This window comes from Apis laboriosa, unplaced genomic scaffold (assembly GCF_014066325.1).
Source record: "Apis laboriosa isolate Shangri-la unplaced genomic scaffold, ASM1406632v1 scaffold34_cov151, whole genome shotgun sequence".
In the NCBI taxonomy this organism is placed as follows: Eukaryota; Metazoa; Arthropoda; class Insecta; order Hymenoptera; family Apidae; genus Apis; species Apis laboriosa.
This window is the reverse complement of record NW_025222928.1, coordinates 4,642,371-4,658,809: the sequence shown is the minus strand read 5'-3', so window position 1 is coordinate 4,658,809 and position 16,439 is coordinate 4,642,371. Positions and strand designations below refer to the sequence as shown.

Sequence of the window (16,439 nt, the reverse complement as noted above, 5' to 3'; positions counted from 1 at the left end):
ATTCCGATACGGGATACGACTCTAAAGGTATTCCCAAAATGGCCTCGTCGAGGCTATTCATGCATGTGCATGAGGAAGACAGAGAGAGAGAGAGAGAGAGAGAGGGAGAGAGAAGGAGAGAGAGTGGAGAAGATCGAGGGATATGGGGAGGCGAGGGTTGGAGGAAGACGTTAAGGGGCTGTTAAGGGAGAAGGTTTGGACAGGACGTAACAAAGGGGCAGATGATTAATACGTTATTTGGGAGCGGAAATTCACTTGGAAAGTGTCGTTTGCACGGTGCTCCGCGTATAAACCGAGCGAGGAGGGGCCGCTGTTCATCTTTCTCGAGAGAAGAACGAAGGGTTGTTATCATTCCTAGGGAAACGGGCCACCCCGATTCAAGCCTCGTGCAAACTGTCGCTGATTTTTCTTTTCTCTTTTTTTTCTTTCTTCCTTTCTCCTCCTGGTTGTGCAAACACCGAGATAGAGAATATCTGTGTCGAAGGGGAAGGACTCGAGATGGATTCGTGGAGGGATCAGCAATTTCTCTCTCTCTCTCTCTCTCTCTTTCTGTTGGAAAGTTTATTCTAGCCCAATCGAATCGTTTACTTACATAGAGAATTTCGCCGCAATGTATTCGGTACAACCCTGATACGATCCTCGATCGTTCGACTTTTGCCCGATATTTTCCCTCCCTCTTTCCTCTTTTCATTCTCGAGAATGCTCATTACTCCGTCGTTTTAATCGAATTGCGACCGAGAATTTTTATACCATTCCTAGCGTCGTGTTTGCAGAAGAATCCGATGGAACAAGGAAAACCGATCTTCCACGGCTCGAGAAGAATTTCGAGAAGGACGAAACTAATTCCAACGCAAATTAGAACAACCGTTGTAGTAATCCGAGATAAATCGTGATATAAGAGAAACTCTCTCTGTCTCTCTCTCTCTCTCTCTCTCTCTCTCTCTTTCTCTCGGTTTATGAGAAGAGAATAGGCAGACGCGTTGAAAGTTGATCCCACGCGTGTACTACGTGCAAAATGGCGCTTGTGAAAGGGTTTTTGTACAAAAGGGTTGTCAAGTTTCGTGCTCAAGTTCGATGGAAAACGCCGCTGGAACTTCACCGCAGCCCGATTTCCGCCTGCTCTAATTCCAACTTTCTAATTCCGTGGCCGGTTAATGGGCGCACACTCGCGGACAATTAACTCGTTTCTGGTTCGCGTTCACGTTTCCCGAAAGGATTTTCTGGCGCTTTCATTATTGTCTCGATGATTTTTTTTTTTTTTTAGAAAACGAGGTCAAAAATTCTGGAACGAATCAATCTCGATAGAGTGGCACTTTGCCCGGCAATGTTATCGTACTCAACACTTTATGTCGATCTTCGCCGATGTTGCTCGCCTCTTCTCGACAACCCTTGTTGAGCCAATATTCCCATTTTAGATCAATGGCATCTTCGTCATTAGCTTAATAAACTGGGCAACTTAAATTGAATATAACGAAGAAATTTAATATTTTGAACTTATGATATAAATTTTATTTATGAAAGTTAGAAAAATTCTGGATATTTGATTTATTAGAAAAAACGAAAGAATACGAAGAATTATCTTTTTCAGATAAACGAGCAATTTAAAATTACCGATATATTTGCAGATACTACATTTTTTTACAATTTAATTCGTCGAATCTGGCCAACAGCATTCGCATTCGTTTTCAATAATATTGCAAATTGGGATCAATTTTGACAAGGATTAACCCTGTCCTCGAATCACCTCGAATCCATCGATCCATTTCACGCATTTGGCGTTTCTAACTCGACAACCGCGTCGCGTTAGGTTTCATCTAAGTGCATCAGGATCGCAATAAATCTCGATGCAGCGTGTCGGCGCGCTATCATGCAGATTGGCCTTAATGGCGGCCGATAGTGGATCGCGTTTAACGCGAAGTGGCGCGTATCAAAATTTAAAATAGCATCCAACATCCACTCCCCCCTTTTTTTTCCAACGTGGCAACGGGTCGAATCGGTCGATTAAACAACGACGGGGTGGGAAACGTTTAACCCGCGTGATCGTTAATTCGGCTCGTCTTAAGCCCCGGAAGTTTGTTAAGCTCACGATCGAGTGACGAAAGAACCATGCTTCGTCAACTTTCTAAGCTTGATCAATCTCCTCGCACGCTCGCAGGCTAAATCGAGATCGATAATACGAGAATATCCATGGATCGCGAGATTTTTAAATTTCTTTTTTTTACCGACGCTTATTATTAAATGCTCGACCGTATTAATATCGCGGATGAATGTCGGCTCAACGTTTCTATTTTTTTTTTTTTTTATTATTCCGAGTTTTGTCGATCCTTTCAGTTTGCCGAAGCTTGTGCAAACGAACCGTCGAATGTCGGAAATTAAAAGAGACAGGAACGAAACTCCGACCGTGTAAGCATTCCCGCTATTTTTGGAATTTTACGATCTACAACGTTCAACTGTGCAATAATAGTCGAGAATGGGAACGAGTCGTCGGAAAGTAAACAAAAAAAAAAAAAAAAAAGAAGCAAAACAATAAAAAAAAAAAAAAAAAAAGAAGAGAAATAAAACAAAACGGCAAGGTTTTACCCATACTGATTCCAGAGCTGGACGGATCCTCGTTCTTGGCGCCCCAACTTCCGGCCAAATTGAGCGCGAGCAAAGGCCTCTCCTTGAGGAGCTCCGCGACCGAGGCCAGTCCCTCGCATCCGCATCCCAAATGGGGCAAGTGAAGCGCCTGCACTTGAACGCAGTCACGAAGAGCATCGCAGACCCTGGACACTTGCTCGCCGGACAGATTCATGTCGAGGACCAACCGTGCAAGGCTGGTTGACGCGTGACTCAGGCCACGGCAAAGGGCGTTCACCACGCACTCCAATCTGGAACACAAGCGACGGTGGAAGGGAAGGGATAAATTCGCCCCTGCCCGTTTACGAACAGCGTGAATTCGTTCAGGCCGAGAGCTCGTTGCTCCCCATTCGAAACACCGGGATTGGCCTCGAATCATTTGCTCATTCGATTTACCCTCTGTTTGTGACCCGAAATCATTCTCATTTACCCACGGACGTGGAAACGCGGATACGAATGGGGGATTAAACAGCCGTGTTGTAAACGGTCACTTGGCCACTTGGGTAATCGGCGAAACGTGTACCTATGGTTATTCCCTCGATATATATATACATACACACGCACACATATATATATATATTCTTTTTTAGAAGACTTATTCGGTTGTGTTAAGGAAACGTTGCAGTTTTCGTGCCAACGTTTCGCAAGCATTGCAGTTTCCTTCATCAGTGGCTGCTTGACACACTGCTACCAATACACTGCCGGCAACTGCAGTGTTTGCGAAATGTCAGCAAAGAAGCCGAAAATATGGCCTCGAGTAGGGGATACCGTTCCAGTTTTTCAAGCGGGAGCCGGAGTAATTAAAAGTCAACAGACCAACGTCGAATTTTTTAAAATGAGCGTATCTTCTCGGAAAGTAGTATACACATTTCCTCGTCGATTAGATAGCGCGATGAATTGGATACGTACGCGAAAACTTGAGCAATCGATCGATTTCAGCGTTGTACGCGTTGTTTATGGATTCGTGCACGTGTAACGCCTCGCTTCCTCCGTTATACATCCGCCCATTATTTCGAGAGACTGTGAGCATACACGCGTGTGCAACAGTTACGCGAAAGCTACCGATGTTTCGCGTCTGAGGGGAACTTGAAAGTATTTGGAGTATTTGGATTTCCTCCAAAATTACGCAGAGGAGGGGGGAAAAGAATGTAAGAGATTTTACGAGAAGCGAGCACAGCTGAGAGAGACGCGTTTCTGAAAAAAAAATAAAAAAGAAAGAAATTTTATCTCGCATGATGTTCCATTTACGAACGATACGATGGACGAGGAACCAGTGATGGATCGCTGCAAATAAGGCAGGCTGAGCGTATGTACATATTCATGAACAATTATTTGGCAAACAAAGCTTCGTTTTTAATTACGCGATATATATGGAATTAAAATAAAGTGCTCTGTGTTTTCTAAGTTAATTAAAATATCCAACGCTACATTACTGCTCTGGAGTAATTCTGTTTAATGATCAAATAAATCTGATAATCACGCGACGCGTATATTAAAATGTAAATAGAATATTAAAATTAAAAAAAAGGAAAAAGGAAACGAACGTGAAAAAAAACGTGACGAACAAATGTATTTTTACTCATCGATGATAAATTAGTTGATTAATAAAATACCTTTACTTTTAATTTGCTGATTCGAATTTATGATTCGCTCGACGAGTATTCAGTAGATCGAGAGCGTGTCTGACCAATCATACGTGCTATCACTTGCAGCTATTGATAGCTCCAAATATTCCGACAGCTGTCAGTCAACGTTATCACAGACCGTGCACCTCATCTCGGCCGAAATTTTGATATTCGTTAACGTCATCCAATGCTAGATTGCTAGATTTTCAGCAATTTATCGAGAACAATATCACTTAATATTCAAAATGGCATCCAAATGGGGGAAAAAAAAAAAATTCCAAGAATTATTTCAGTCCAGCTATTCCATTCATGTTGTACATCATCGAATTTATCGTAATCTCGATTTCTCGACGTTAAAAAAAAAAAAGAAAAAAGAGTATTTATTTATTACATTTAAGCTTGTGTATATCCCTCACGCGGAAATTAATTCCTTCGAATGAATCGAAATTTTCTTCCTTGCAAATTTCAATCGAGGGAGCAAAACCGCTCGAAATGGGGGTGAAGCGGCGAAAATGAAATTGCACGACAATCGAGAGGGAGTAGAACAAGCCGTGAGTGCGGCCTCTTTCGAGCACCCGGGACTCGTGTTTCCTTTCCGCTCGATGCACTCTCGACGCTGCTGAATAACCGGATGACTCCTCGTCGTCGACTCGGCGGTATCTCTTCGATCTATCGATCGAAGGCTGCCGTTCTTTGTGGCGAGCTCCATCGAGATTCCTGCCCAATTTTCGACGCTCCTTGTTTCTATCTCGCAAGGAGTGGAGGGGAGGTGACGGATAAAGGAAGGGGCGAAACACTTTCTCGATGAGCTCGAAAATGTCCCGCCTCCGGGCAAATGGTGGTTAAACGTCTCTTCGCAGGAGGCGTACGCGTTTTTCACGTGGAATTCTTCTTCGATATTTCGGTTTGGAAACAATCTTCAAAGTAGATGCGGAGAAAAGAGAGAAAGAGAAAGAGAGATGAAAAATGGGACGACGAGAGTCAAAACACAGAGCGAAAATTGGAAAATAAAAGAGATGGGGGAGGAATGGAACTCGAAGAAGACTTTGTTTAGGGATCTCTAATCGGAGAAATTGGATCGGAGGAGCCGAAACGAGACGAGAGATCAAGGGAGCCGAAGAATTTGATTGTGCCTTGTGAAATTGTAGCCAAGTTTTTCACGTTAAACGTCAAAGCGTTTCGTCGTGGCTAAGTTTTTCCTTTGCGGGAGGAAAGATTATGAATCGGCGCAAACTCTCGCGAGAAAGAACTCTTCGAGAAGTTTCAAAGAGCGGAGACAAAGGAGGGGGAAAGAAGCAGAAGGAATCGCGAGGGGGACAGTTGAAGAGGAAGAGGAAGAGGAGACCTCCGAGATTGAAAAGAACGGAGAAGCGATCCGCAATGCAATCCGGACGAGGGAGAAGCGGAGGAGGGAGGCGAAATCCGAAAGAAAGAAGTTGAAAGGAAGGGAGATTCGAGGGCCAAGGAGGGACACAGAGAGAGAGAGAATAAAGTGGAAGGAGAGACAGAGAAAATTCGAAGCGCAGCGTCGTCGTCCTCTTTAATTCTTCGCCACGGGCCACGAAAACCGACTTCGTGAACAACCTTGGCGAAAAGGGACGAGGAGGGGGAGAGAAAAATCCGCCCCATTCCTGGCCCCGGCATATTGTTCCGCCACTTTCTCGACTTTTCCTCCGCCTCGACTTTATGCAGTCGCGATTCACAACCCCTCTCGACGGCCGCCGCTCATTGTTACCCAGCTCTTGTTGCCGCGTTTGCTCGCGGCCCGGTTCCCGTGCTCGCCGTGCTTTGAATATCGAGTGCCGTGGCCCTTTTCGCCACGCGTGAAAAATCCAGTCCTCAAAGACGGTGGATACGTTGTTCGCGGAAGAACATCCTCGAGAGTTTCATTGCTCTCGAGTTCTTTTGCTTTTTGGGGGAGGGGAAGAACATGCCGGAGAATTGATAATTTCCCAAGAGCCGCGTCACGGAACAGGGATACGTTATTCATCTTCCGACGTGGTCGCTACACGTGCAATTTTTCAGAATCATAATTCTCTCCTCTTCGACCTTTGCCGGCGATTGAAAGGGAAAACAGATTGGAGACAGCTTTTCGAGTCGAGGGGGTTGGGCACGAAGCGAAGGTTATTCGAGAATTTATCGTTGCAATTGCGATTGCTTTTCATCTCGATCTCTTTTCACCAAAGAGGCTCGTGCTCGTTCCCTCGCAAAAAAATGCGAGAAAGCAGGCCACCTGACACCTGCCCTCGTACAAACCGTGCGCGCGCGCACGCAGGAAAAACCGGAACGGTTATGCAAATGGGGAGAGGGGGGGAGGACTCGAAGCATCGACACCCTCCGCGTATATTCATCCGTGCTCAGCTCGTTGGATAAACACGTTCTTTTACCCCATCCTCGAAAACCACCACCAGGGTGAAATGTCTTCTTCGCCGTTTCACGCGAGAGCAAAGTAAACTTTTTAATTTATCTTCCGACCTTACACGCTGTACGAAAGAACGAGAGAGAAATTTTACCGAGAAGAGAAATTAACCGAGAAGACGTTTCGTTGCAGGCGTTCGACGATCACCGTAAAGAAGGGTAAATTGGTTCGAGCTTGTTCCTTTTTAAAAGCCGTAGTTTTTCATCGATGAGAAATATTCATGCTGCTGGAATTTTTTAAATTTCCCTGTGACAAATATAACTTGTTCGAACTTCTCGCGTTACAGAGTAAATATATTCGTTATTAATAGTTGGTTATTAATAGTTAGTAAATATTTCTTCTTGTTTAAACAGTCTCTTGCTTCCCCCCGCCGAGTTAAAAACCGAACTGTTCGTTCGTATCTCTCTTTTTCTTTACTTCTCGAAACTTTTTTAATCCACTTTTCTGACGTCGCTCGACGTTCACGCAAACAACCCGACGTTTTTTCCCCCTGTCACCTTAACGAATATTCCACCGCTGTCCCCCCCTCGGGAATTTTCCTTGTTGCAACCTCTCGCATACGTTTCCTCCTTGAACTTCGACTTCGAAATCGCGTAGAAAGAAACATTTTATAAAATGTTATCCATCTCCTCGATTTCTCGCGACACGTACACGTGAATTAATAATAACAAGAGATCAACTCACCTATCGTGGGCAGCTTCCTCGAGACAAGTGATAACCAGTTCAAAGTCGTTCAATTTCTTCTTGCCGAGGACGCTCTTCAAATGGCCGGCCAGTTTTTGCGCCTCGTCCGCGGGGAACTCTTGTCCAAGAAGGGACGTGATCCTCACGAGCTTCACGCTCTCGTTCCCGGCCAAGGCCTCGAAAAAGTCGTCCAGATATCTCGGATCGGAGCCCCTCTCCACCTGGAACACGACCTCGAGGGCCTCGAGGGTGCACGCCGCGCTCTCGAGGATCCTCGCCCACCCTTCCAGCTCGAGGGGGGAAGTGTGGACCAGAGGAGCCGGTGGCCTCTCGTTCGGCGCAGGGCCGAAGCCGGGCCCAGCGCCGACCAGTCTGCACACGGCGGAGATGTTGCCGTCCGAGGCGCCGGCTGCCTTCAACAGCGAGAACACGGCCCTTGGCGGCACCTCCAACGGGCACAATTGGTTCAATATCAGATGCGTCTTGGGGCCCAACAGGCCGGCCAAGTGGCTGATGATCCCCGACGGCAGCCCCTCCAACTCTCTTCGAAGTATGTTCGCGTACTGGGCGACGGAGGTCAAGTAGTAGGCCGCCAGGAATTCGGCCACGGCCGTGTGAATGGGCGTGTACAGGTCAGGTTTTCGCCGTTGGCCGAACGTCAATCCCTTGGTGAGGAAGCCCAACCTGGTCACCTCGATCCCTCCGCCCCGTGCGCGAAGCTCGGCCTCCGTGTAGCAACACCTGCCTTCCCTGAGCGCGGCCAACGACACCTTACCGAAGTCTTCCAATCGTTTCCTGCAATGGCCCGGGATCTCCTCGTTGTAAGGGACAGGCGGATCCAGGCTTCGCCTCACGATGCACTTAACCGCGGCTTGAACCAGCGCGCTGGTCTCCGTTGGCAAGCTTCCAGAGTCCTGCGGACCGAGAGATTTAAAATTCCTCTTTATTTTTTCTTTCTTTCCTTCTTCTTGAAACAACAACAGGAAAGGCGATAAATTGGGAGAGAATCGAGATCGATAAAACGAGTCTCGAAATATAAATACCTGGTAGAGGCAGCAGAGCATAATCCAACCGAGAGGGTGCTGACCGAGCTGTTTGACGGTCTGGGGTTGCACGTTTAACGCTTCGAGGAACTCGCAAGCCTTCTCCGCTATGTCGTTGTGGATGAAATACGCGACGCAGAGCCTCTCGACGTGGGGCCACTCCAGCCCGGCCAAATGGATCCTTCTTTGGACGAGGGGCGAGAGCATGGTCGAGTTGCCGGGCGAGCACGTGACCAGGATCCTCGCGTCCGGGAACAAACGTCCCTCCAGAAGGTCTACCGCGTCTGCAAGGGACGCTCTACCGCCCACGCACTCGTCGTACCCGTCCAGGATGAACAGCACGCGATCCTCCATTAGGTGGAGCGTCCGCCACACCTGAGCGATGGCGTCGCCGATGGCGGCCGTCCTCGGGAATAATTCCCGCGCCAGGTAATTGAGCACGGGGCTGCCGCGTAGCTCGCGCAACGGGACGATGAAGGCCAGAGCCGGGCCATCGCCTTGGATCGCCCACTGGTGAAGGAGGCGGAGGCAGAGGGTCGTCCTTCCGCTTCCGGGGCCACCCTCGATGGCCACGCGGCGAGGCGCCTCCGAGACCGTGCCGTCGCTCAACTGGGATGACATATTCGATTAGAAAGAAAATTTTCGAGTTGGAAAGAAAATATATATATATATATTTAATTTCGTTTCGCATTGATCGAAAAATGCATGGACAAATTGGTAACGATTGATAACGTTGATAATCGGTGGTAGGCGAGTTCGATGATCATGGGTGAGGGGAGGGGGAGGAACTGTGAGCGGTCGAATGGGATTAGCGGTTGGCGCGAGTAGTGGTTCAAAGTTCTCTAATTAGCAACCGGACTGGGATCGTGAAACCAAGGAGTATCCGAGAAACTAGTCACGAAGCATCTAACTTTTCTTCTTACCGCTGCCCCACTTGTGTCTGTGTACTCTGGGCAAACCAACTTCCGGTATACGAGTTGTTCGTGATTCGAGCCTGCTTTTCGTTTCGTTCTCTTTAACTTCTATCCAGCCAACATGATATATATATATATATAAAGAACTTATCTATCCGTAACCCGCGTTGATCTTCACCTATACTTTTCGACGAGCTACGAGGATCGACGTGCCACGGATTAACGAGAGAGAATCTTCGAATTTCCGGTTCATCTCTTCTTTCTTTCTTTCTTTATTTTTTTCTTCTTTTATTCGAGCTCTTCTTCTAATAACGAGTAACGAGAATTTAGCGGACAAGCTAAGGGAGAAAAATTTTCTCTTACGCTCTTCGTACATAAAAAAAAAGAAAACAGATTTAATCAATGCATCGACGAAACTGTTTTTTTTTTCCTTCTTTTTTTTTTCGCGTAATGCTTTGTACACGCGTCCATTGTTCCCGAGATGCAATACGTGTGCTACGGCAATAAAGGGAGAAAGTCGTTTGTTCCATCATGCTGGTAACTATTGCTAGTTCCCGATCGATTACGCGATAAGCCATCCTTTGTGGAATAGAAATTTGCTTACGGAACCGATTATGAGAGGACGTGTTCCCGTGTTTTCGATTCCAATCTCCCCTCCACCCGAGCATCGAATTATCGATCAGAAATCGATTGTTCATCGATCTTTGCTTAATCATCGCGAGCACTTTATATAAATATACGTATTGAATGTGTTGACGATATATCGATGAGAGAATCGAATTAAGATAATCGATCGACGATAAACGGAAGAAAAGTTATAGTGCAAATATATTTTCACAATTATATTTATTGTATCGTTAAATTTTTATATTCGTTTCGATCCGATTCGAATTAAATTAGAAATCCATCCTCGAAAAATAATTGCATAAATTGTATATTGTATCCCCTGATTTTAAAATACGAAGGGTAATTTCGAACACGAAGATGATTGCTGTAAGATTCGTGTCTCGTCGTTGCCTTTGTGCTCCGCATTCTTTATCACGAGGGTTGTCTCGGCTAGACCTAGTTTATAAAGGGCTCAACCATAAGAAAAGTCTTATTATCCAGCTTCTTCGTTAGAGACTGTCAGCCCAAGCTATTATCCCCGTGGATCTAGTCCATTTACGGTCTGTTGCTCGCCTATCCTTATCCTCTTCGAACTAGATCAAACTACGATCCGCCGTATATTATTAATTTGATTTTCTCCCAGGTTCCGGCAGATATCGTGTACAACCTGCCTATATTCTAATATCCGCTTCATCCGTCTGGACGTTCGATCGAACCTGTGATTTCAAGCCTTCGATGTTCCAGTTTGACAGGAAGGTATTCATCCGTATCTCCTCTTTATCGTTACGATCTTTACGACTCTGGATCTCTCGTAAATCTGTTGCTGCTAATTTTTTTTTTTTTACTTTTGCGCGATGAATATCAGTATTGAAAAAAACAAAGAACAAAGAAAAATAATAGAATGGAATTTTCTTCTAAAATGAAAATTATAAGTTGTACATTTGCAATCCTGTTATTTTATCAAGTAACTATAATACGTAATTAGAATTTATTTAAATTACATATCAAATTTTTGTAATATATATCGAACAACTATTTTACATTTTAACATTTTTAACTTTTTATTTCATCAATCAAATTCATCAATCGTCCTAAATATTATTTGCGAAAACGCTGATATCAAGTTTTCATCGATATCAACCCGTTTCAATTTTATTCTATATCGAGTGAAAACGATTCGAAAAAAAAAAAAAAATAATAAAATAAAAAAAGAATATATCCGCTCTGTATCCTCGTGATTATTTTCACGTGCATGCTTTTATCCATTATTCTTCGTGAATACGCATCGAAATGGTCCACGGTTGGTAAATAGTCTTCTTTTTCGCGAGGACGGGGGAGGAAGCGAGTAGAAGAGGTGGAGAGATCCGCACGCGAAATGAAGGAGGGTTGCATCGCAGCAGGCGCGTTTCAGAGGCGTTCGTGGCGAGCATCGAGACAAAGAAATTACTTCCAGCTGGACAGATTGGAGAACGCTCTCGTCGCTGCACCCGTGTTCCGGGAAAATGGAAATGATGTTCCAACGAACGTCGACGTCTTGGAACGTCGTCGTTGATCCGGAAAAACGTCCACCAACCGAGACGCCTCGCGATGTAAACGCGCTCATTATCGCGCTGCGCATTCTTCTCGCGACAGTGCACGCGATAAATTCCGCTCTCTCGTGGAATGTATTGATTCGACCATTCTTTTCATCTATTGTTTATCGAGAGGACGTAGCGTCGATCGAATGGGGGGAAAGGTATGAAAAATTTATACGATTAATCGTTGGAATTTAGTTTTGTTGTAACGTGTTCGATATCGATAAAAAATGGAATGATTTTTTGATAAGAAATAAAATTTCGATAATTTTCTTCTTAAGTTTAAACTTACTTCGAAAGAATAAATGTAGTACAGTTATTATATATACTACCAGGAAATGAAAATTCTCCTTCTCTTTTCGTTATTGATTTTTTTTTGAAAAATACAAAAAATAATTGTAAAAGCAAAATATACGCATGTATGCGTTTTTTAAATATTTTTTATTTATTTATTTTTTATTTTTTTTTTTTTTGGAAAAAATCAAACTATCGTATAATAGGAAATTTATTTACGTCAGCATTGAATATGATCCAATGGTGAAATCTTTTTCGTTCCTCTTATTCCAAACATCGGGGATAAATGTTGAGTAATTTTCGATACCGCGAGAAGTGAAATTTTCTCGGTCCACGAGTGTTGTCTAGACAATGAGGCGAAACGAAGCAGGAAGAGAAGAGTTGCAAGAGTAAGAAGAGATCGATGTTACGAGACGGAATTAAAGCGAAGCTCCATTTACCCGAAGCTCGATCACCAGAGCTCGTTCTCCGCGGATACAAAGAGACGGTCGTGCATTGTGCAAGAAGTTATCACCGTGGCGCTATTAAAAAAGGCTTTCGAGAACCGTTAACGAAGCGAAGCTCGGCCATCTGAGATCAGCCATCGAGCGAAGCCACGACAGAACAATACCTCGTTACGCCGGAACCGAACCGAGTGCTCGCTCGATTCGTCTCTCTCACCGCATCTTCGACCCAACCTTAAATTAAAACCTTCCACCATCGAAAGTATTACGTGCGACAATAATACCCTCGATTCGACTCGATTCGACTCGATTCAACGACCACGTAGTGGACGTTCCTGGATGACCATCTTTGTCCTCTTTCTCGTCCCAACTAAGGGAATTCTCTCAACTTCTCCTTCGATCAGATCGCAGGAAAACTCGGTTTCGGGCATATTTTTCTGCGACGATAACACCCCTCGATTCGATGCTAGAAACTACATCGTTTCGAAGGTTTCTGGACGATCATCTCTCCCAGTCTCCAACTCTTAACGCCTTTCCAACCGAGCTCGATGCAATTTTCCAATCTCATCGTGTCGAGAAAACTCGGTACGGGCATATTTGTGCGGCGATTCAACGCTAGAAACGATGTCGCGAAAGTTTCCAGATGACCATCTTCCTCTTCTCAATTTCAAATTCTCGATACTTTTACTTCAATTTTAAGATCGATAGAATTTCTAATTTCTCTTTCTTTTCGTCGCATCGAGGAAAACAATGATATGGTAAAGATTTCTTTTCCTCCTCTGCTCCGTTTTTTAACACCGATAGAATTATTCTCTTGCTTCATCGTATCGAGAAAAATGCGACGATAACACTCTCGATTCGCCTCGATTCAACGTTAGAAACGACATCGTGAAGCTTTCCATTTCCCTATTCCTCTTCTCAAATTCAAATTCTCCATACTTTTCCTTCAATTGTAAGATCCATATAATTATATCTTTTCGAGGAAAACAATGTCCTCGATTCGATGCTAGAAACGACACGATAAAGATTTCCAGATGAATCCTTCTTTTCCTCCTCTATTTCTTAACACTTTTCCTTCGAGGAAAAAATAGAATCGTCTAATTTCTCTTCTCCCCTTTTCTTTCGTTACACGAACGTGAGAACTCAACTCAAGAATATTTGTTCCTCTCCGATTGCACTCGCATCCATCCTCCTTCCCCCTCTAGGAGGATCCTCCTCTCTTTATCATCCTCGTTTGCACTTGTCGAGAGGAAAGTTTTAAAGATCCTCTCTAATTGCCAACCTTTTCGCTTTCTCCGTCCGAATAACGTGCTGTTCGATCGATAAATTCCCCCATAAGAAGTCTTTCGAATAGTTGACTTGTAAATTCAGTTTCAGAAAGATAGTTTGGGGAAACAGCTCTCTGTTCGAAGAATTTCTCTTGATTGGAAGACAAAACGTATCGAAACTTGCTACTGTGATTCGGACGACTTTGCTCGGACAGAGGATTCATCTTTCATGGCAACAAACATCGACAGACGCAACGAATGAATGAAAATCTTGTAACTCGTCGAGAATCTTCTGTTCCTTCACCTCTCTTCCCTTCCTTTCCCTTCCTCGAAAAGTTTAACACGCTGCTTCGCTTGCATTACTCGATTCGTTTTTAGACACGATCTTTCGAAGATGGATTTCAACGGAATAAAGCTTCAAGAAGAAAGGATATTTTCAAATTCGAATCCATATTTTTCCTATCCTACTTCGATCTTTCGTATATATACTACGTAATATTTTATGTTTTAATATCGCGATTCAATTTTTATTCGTTTCTCCTTCCTGATAACGCGAGGATGATTCATCGAAATCACACTCGCGAGTGAGATCAATTATAAACCCATGATTTCCTGTTGGAATCACGCGGCATTCGCGAGAAAGATCAAAAAGTTCTAAAGCTCTCTCTCTTTAGATATAAAAGTAACGAAATCGAGATTCGCGGCGAAGAAAATACGGACGCTGGTAACTTTGCTCTCACATGTCGCGAAGTTGCCGAAGTGGCAAGTTTTAGCATTCGTCGAGGGGAGGATTGTAGTAGCATCTGTCCAGGGTAAACTTGACTTTTGCAATTACGTAGTCGATATCATGCAAATCTGGTAAACCGGCGACAGATTTCCCCTGTTGTTACAATTGGAGGGAGAGGTCTAATGCACTCGGAAAAAAAAACTTTCACGTCGAAACAATATAATTCCAAGAAGGATGGATCGCTTCTTCTTCCTTTCTTTTTTTAAAAGATACCAAGATTTTTACTTCTGCCTTATACTCTCACTTTTAATTTTTAAGAAAGATGAAATACGCGAATGACTTTTAATCTCAATAACGAAATAAATCAATACAGTGATGGAAAGCAATACAAGTGAAAAAAAGAAAAGTAATAATGGAATAAAAATTTATATATATATATAAATGTGCAAAAGTAAAGTTTTCACTTTAATAATCAAAAGAACAAATTAAATCAACAATCGCACGTTCCATCCCTTCCAAATTTACCTACCATTATCCTCGACAGACGCACTCTCTCGTTCCGTAATTAAAGAATTTGAAGAGGAAAAACATTGGAAAAGGGGGGGAAGGAAGTTATCGCGACGAGAGGACACCTGTATTCTCTTCTGGAGATCGGACCCCTTCGAAAATTTCCTCTCGAAGGAAATTCCTTTGCTCTCGAAAACCGAAATCCACCAGGTTGTGCGGAGGAGGACGGTCCTCCTCGTTGCACGCAAGTTTTACGAGCGCGTCCCAGCACAAGAGCAAGTAGTAGTTTCCGTGGGATGATTTACAACACTCACCCTGACGGGGGCGAAGATCTGGTCGGGCTTGATGTTCTCGAGCCTGTGCTCCTGCTCGCCTTTGTGGAGCAGCTGCAGGTGCGGCTGGAAATGCGCCGGACAAAGGGTGCCCAGTGGAAGTGGCGAGGCCCACGCCGGCAAATGGGGTGGATCGCGAGTGCCTAGCTCCCTGTAGAAGGACTTGAGGAATCTGAAATCACCAAAGTTTGCGGTGTTTAAACGGCACAGTTTGCCCATTTCCCGATTCCACGAATTTCCAGCGACCGCTTTCGTCCACGAAAACGGAAGTCGAGAAAAATCGTCGTTAAATGTTTCGTTGAGGAAAATGTTGATGAGACACGAGCCTGGCTTTTTTCTCGAAAGAAATTTTCAAAGGGAGATTGAAGAAAGAGGGAATGGAAAGAAGAAGAGAGAGAAAAGGAAATCAAAGTTTTCGAATTGTTGTCATAATGAATAGAGAATGAAGTGAGGAAAATATGAAGTGGAATTACACGTCGAAACTGTGATTTTTAAAATAATTTGTGCGAAGGAAATTTGAGAGAAAGAAGAGAGGAATTACGACTTACGAATGTTGACTTATTTGCACGAAGGAGCGAAAGAAAAGAGGAAAAGGAGGATGAAATTTTCTTAATTTGTTTTCATAAAGGAAAGCTCACCTCGAAGGGATCTTTATAAAAAAAAAACAAAAGATGCAAACGTTTCCTGACTCAATCTCGAACGACTTTTTAATCGTCCCTCACTTTTTATCGATCGAATTAGAAACTTTGTCGCTCCCGCTTCGATAACGATCGCGTGCTCTTTGCTCCCCCTCTCCCTCTTTTTTATCGCTAAGATTCTAATTAATTCGCGTCAACGGCGTTCTGATCGTCTGTTGACTGGTTAATTTCTCAAACGACGAGGCCGTAGCCGTGCTAAATGGTAACTTCGCGTTGAACGATGCATTCGTCGCGCGCGTCAAGATTGATGATCTTAGGCGAAGCCTAAGGAAAGGGAGGAGGGGTGTTTTACCGCTTCCGGACGATTGGCCAGGAATGGAGAAGGGACACAATTTTAGGGGGAGCGATTTCTACTCGACGATTAACCCCTCCTTTATTTCGAATATTTACTCGTTCTGTATAACTCGTTTCTAAATCGCGGTTGTAAACCTCGGTGAAATAAGATCCGGAATAAAAAAGAGAAAAAAACGAACTGAACGAGCGTTGAACGAGTTCTTACTAGCATCGAGGCTACTTATATCCAATCCCAACGGAATGTCGAGAAGACACAGAAGGCAGGCGTTTCCTGAAAATTCTCTCTAGAGACTCGAGAGTCGGCCACCGACTCGTAGAGCAAACATTTTTCACGTTTCGCCGTAAGGTTGAAACCGTGAGGTTAGACGAGAGACCGCGAGAAAGGGAACGGA

The 16,439-nt window shown here is 44.2% G+C and overlaps 1 protein-coding gene across 6 annotated transcripts in view; it reads right to left on the bottom strand.

Annotated features, from left to right (window-relative positions):
• Positions 1 to 16,439, bottom strand: part of LOC122714666 — a 172,584-nt gene that overhangs the window by 26,532 nt on the left and 129,613 nt on the right. For 5 of the 6 annotated variants that reach the window (XM_043936204.1, XM_043936207.1, XM_043936208.1 and 2 more), the window contains 4 exons: positions 15,038 to 15,227; positions 8,391 to 8,999; positions 7,348 to 8,261; positions 2,581 to 2,870 (listed from right to left, as the gene is read on the bottom strand). In XM_043936204.1, the coding sequence (XP_043792139.1) occupies positions 2,581 to 2,870; positions 7,348 to 8,261; positions 8,391 to 8,999; positions 15,038 to 15,227 (2,003 nt within the window). The remainder of the gene's footprint in view (positions 1 to 2,580; positions 2,871 to 7,347; positions 8,262 to 8,390; positions 9,000 to 15,037; positions 15,228 to 16,439) is intronic. The other variant, XM_043936205.1, reaches the window with a different exon arrangement.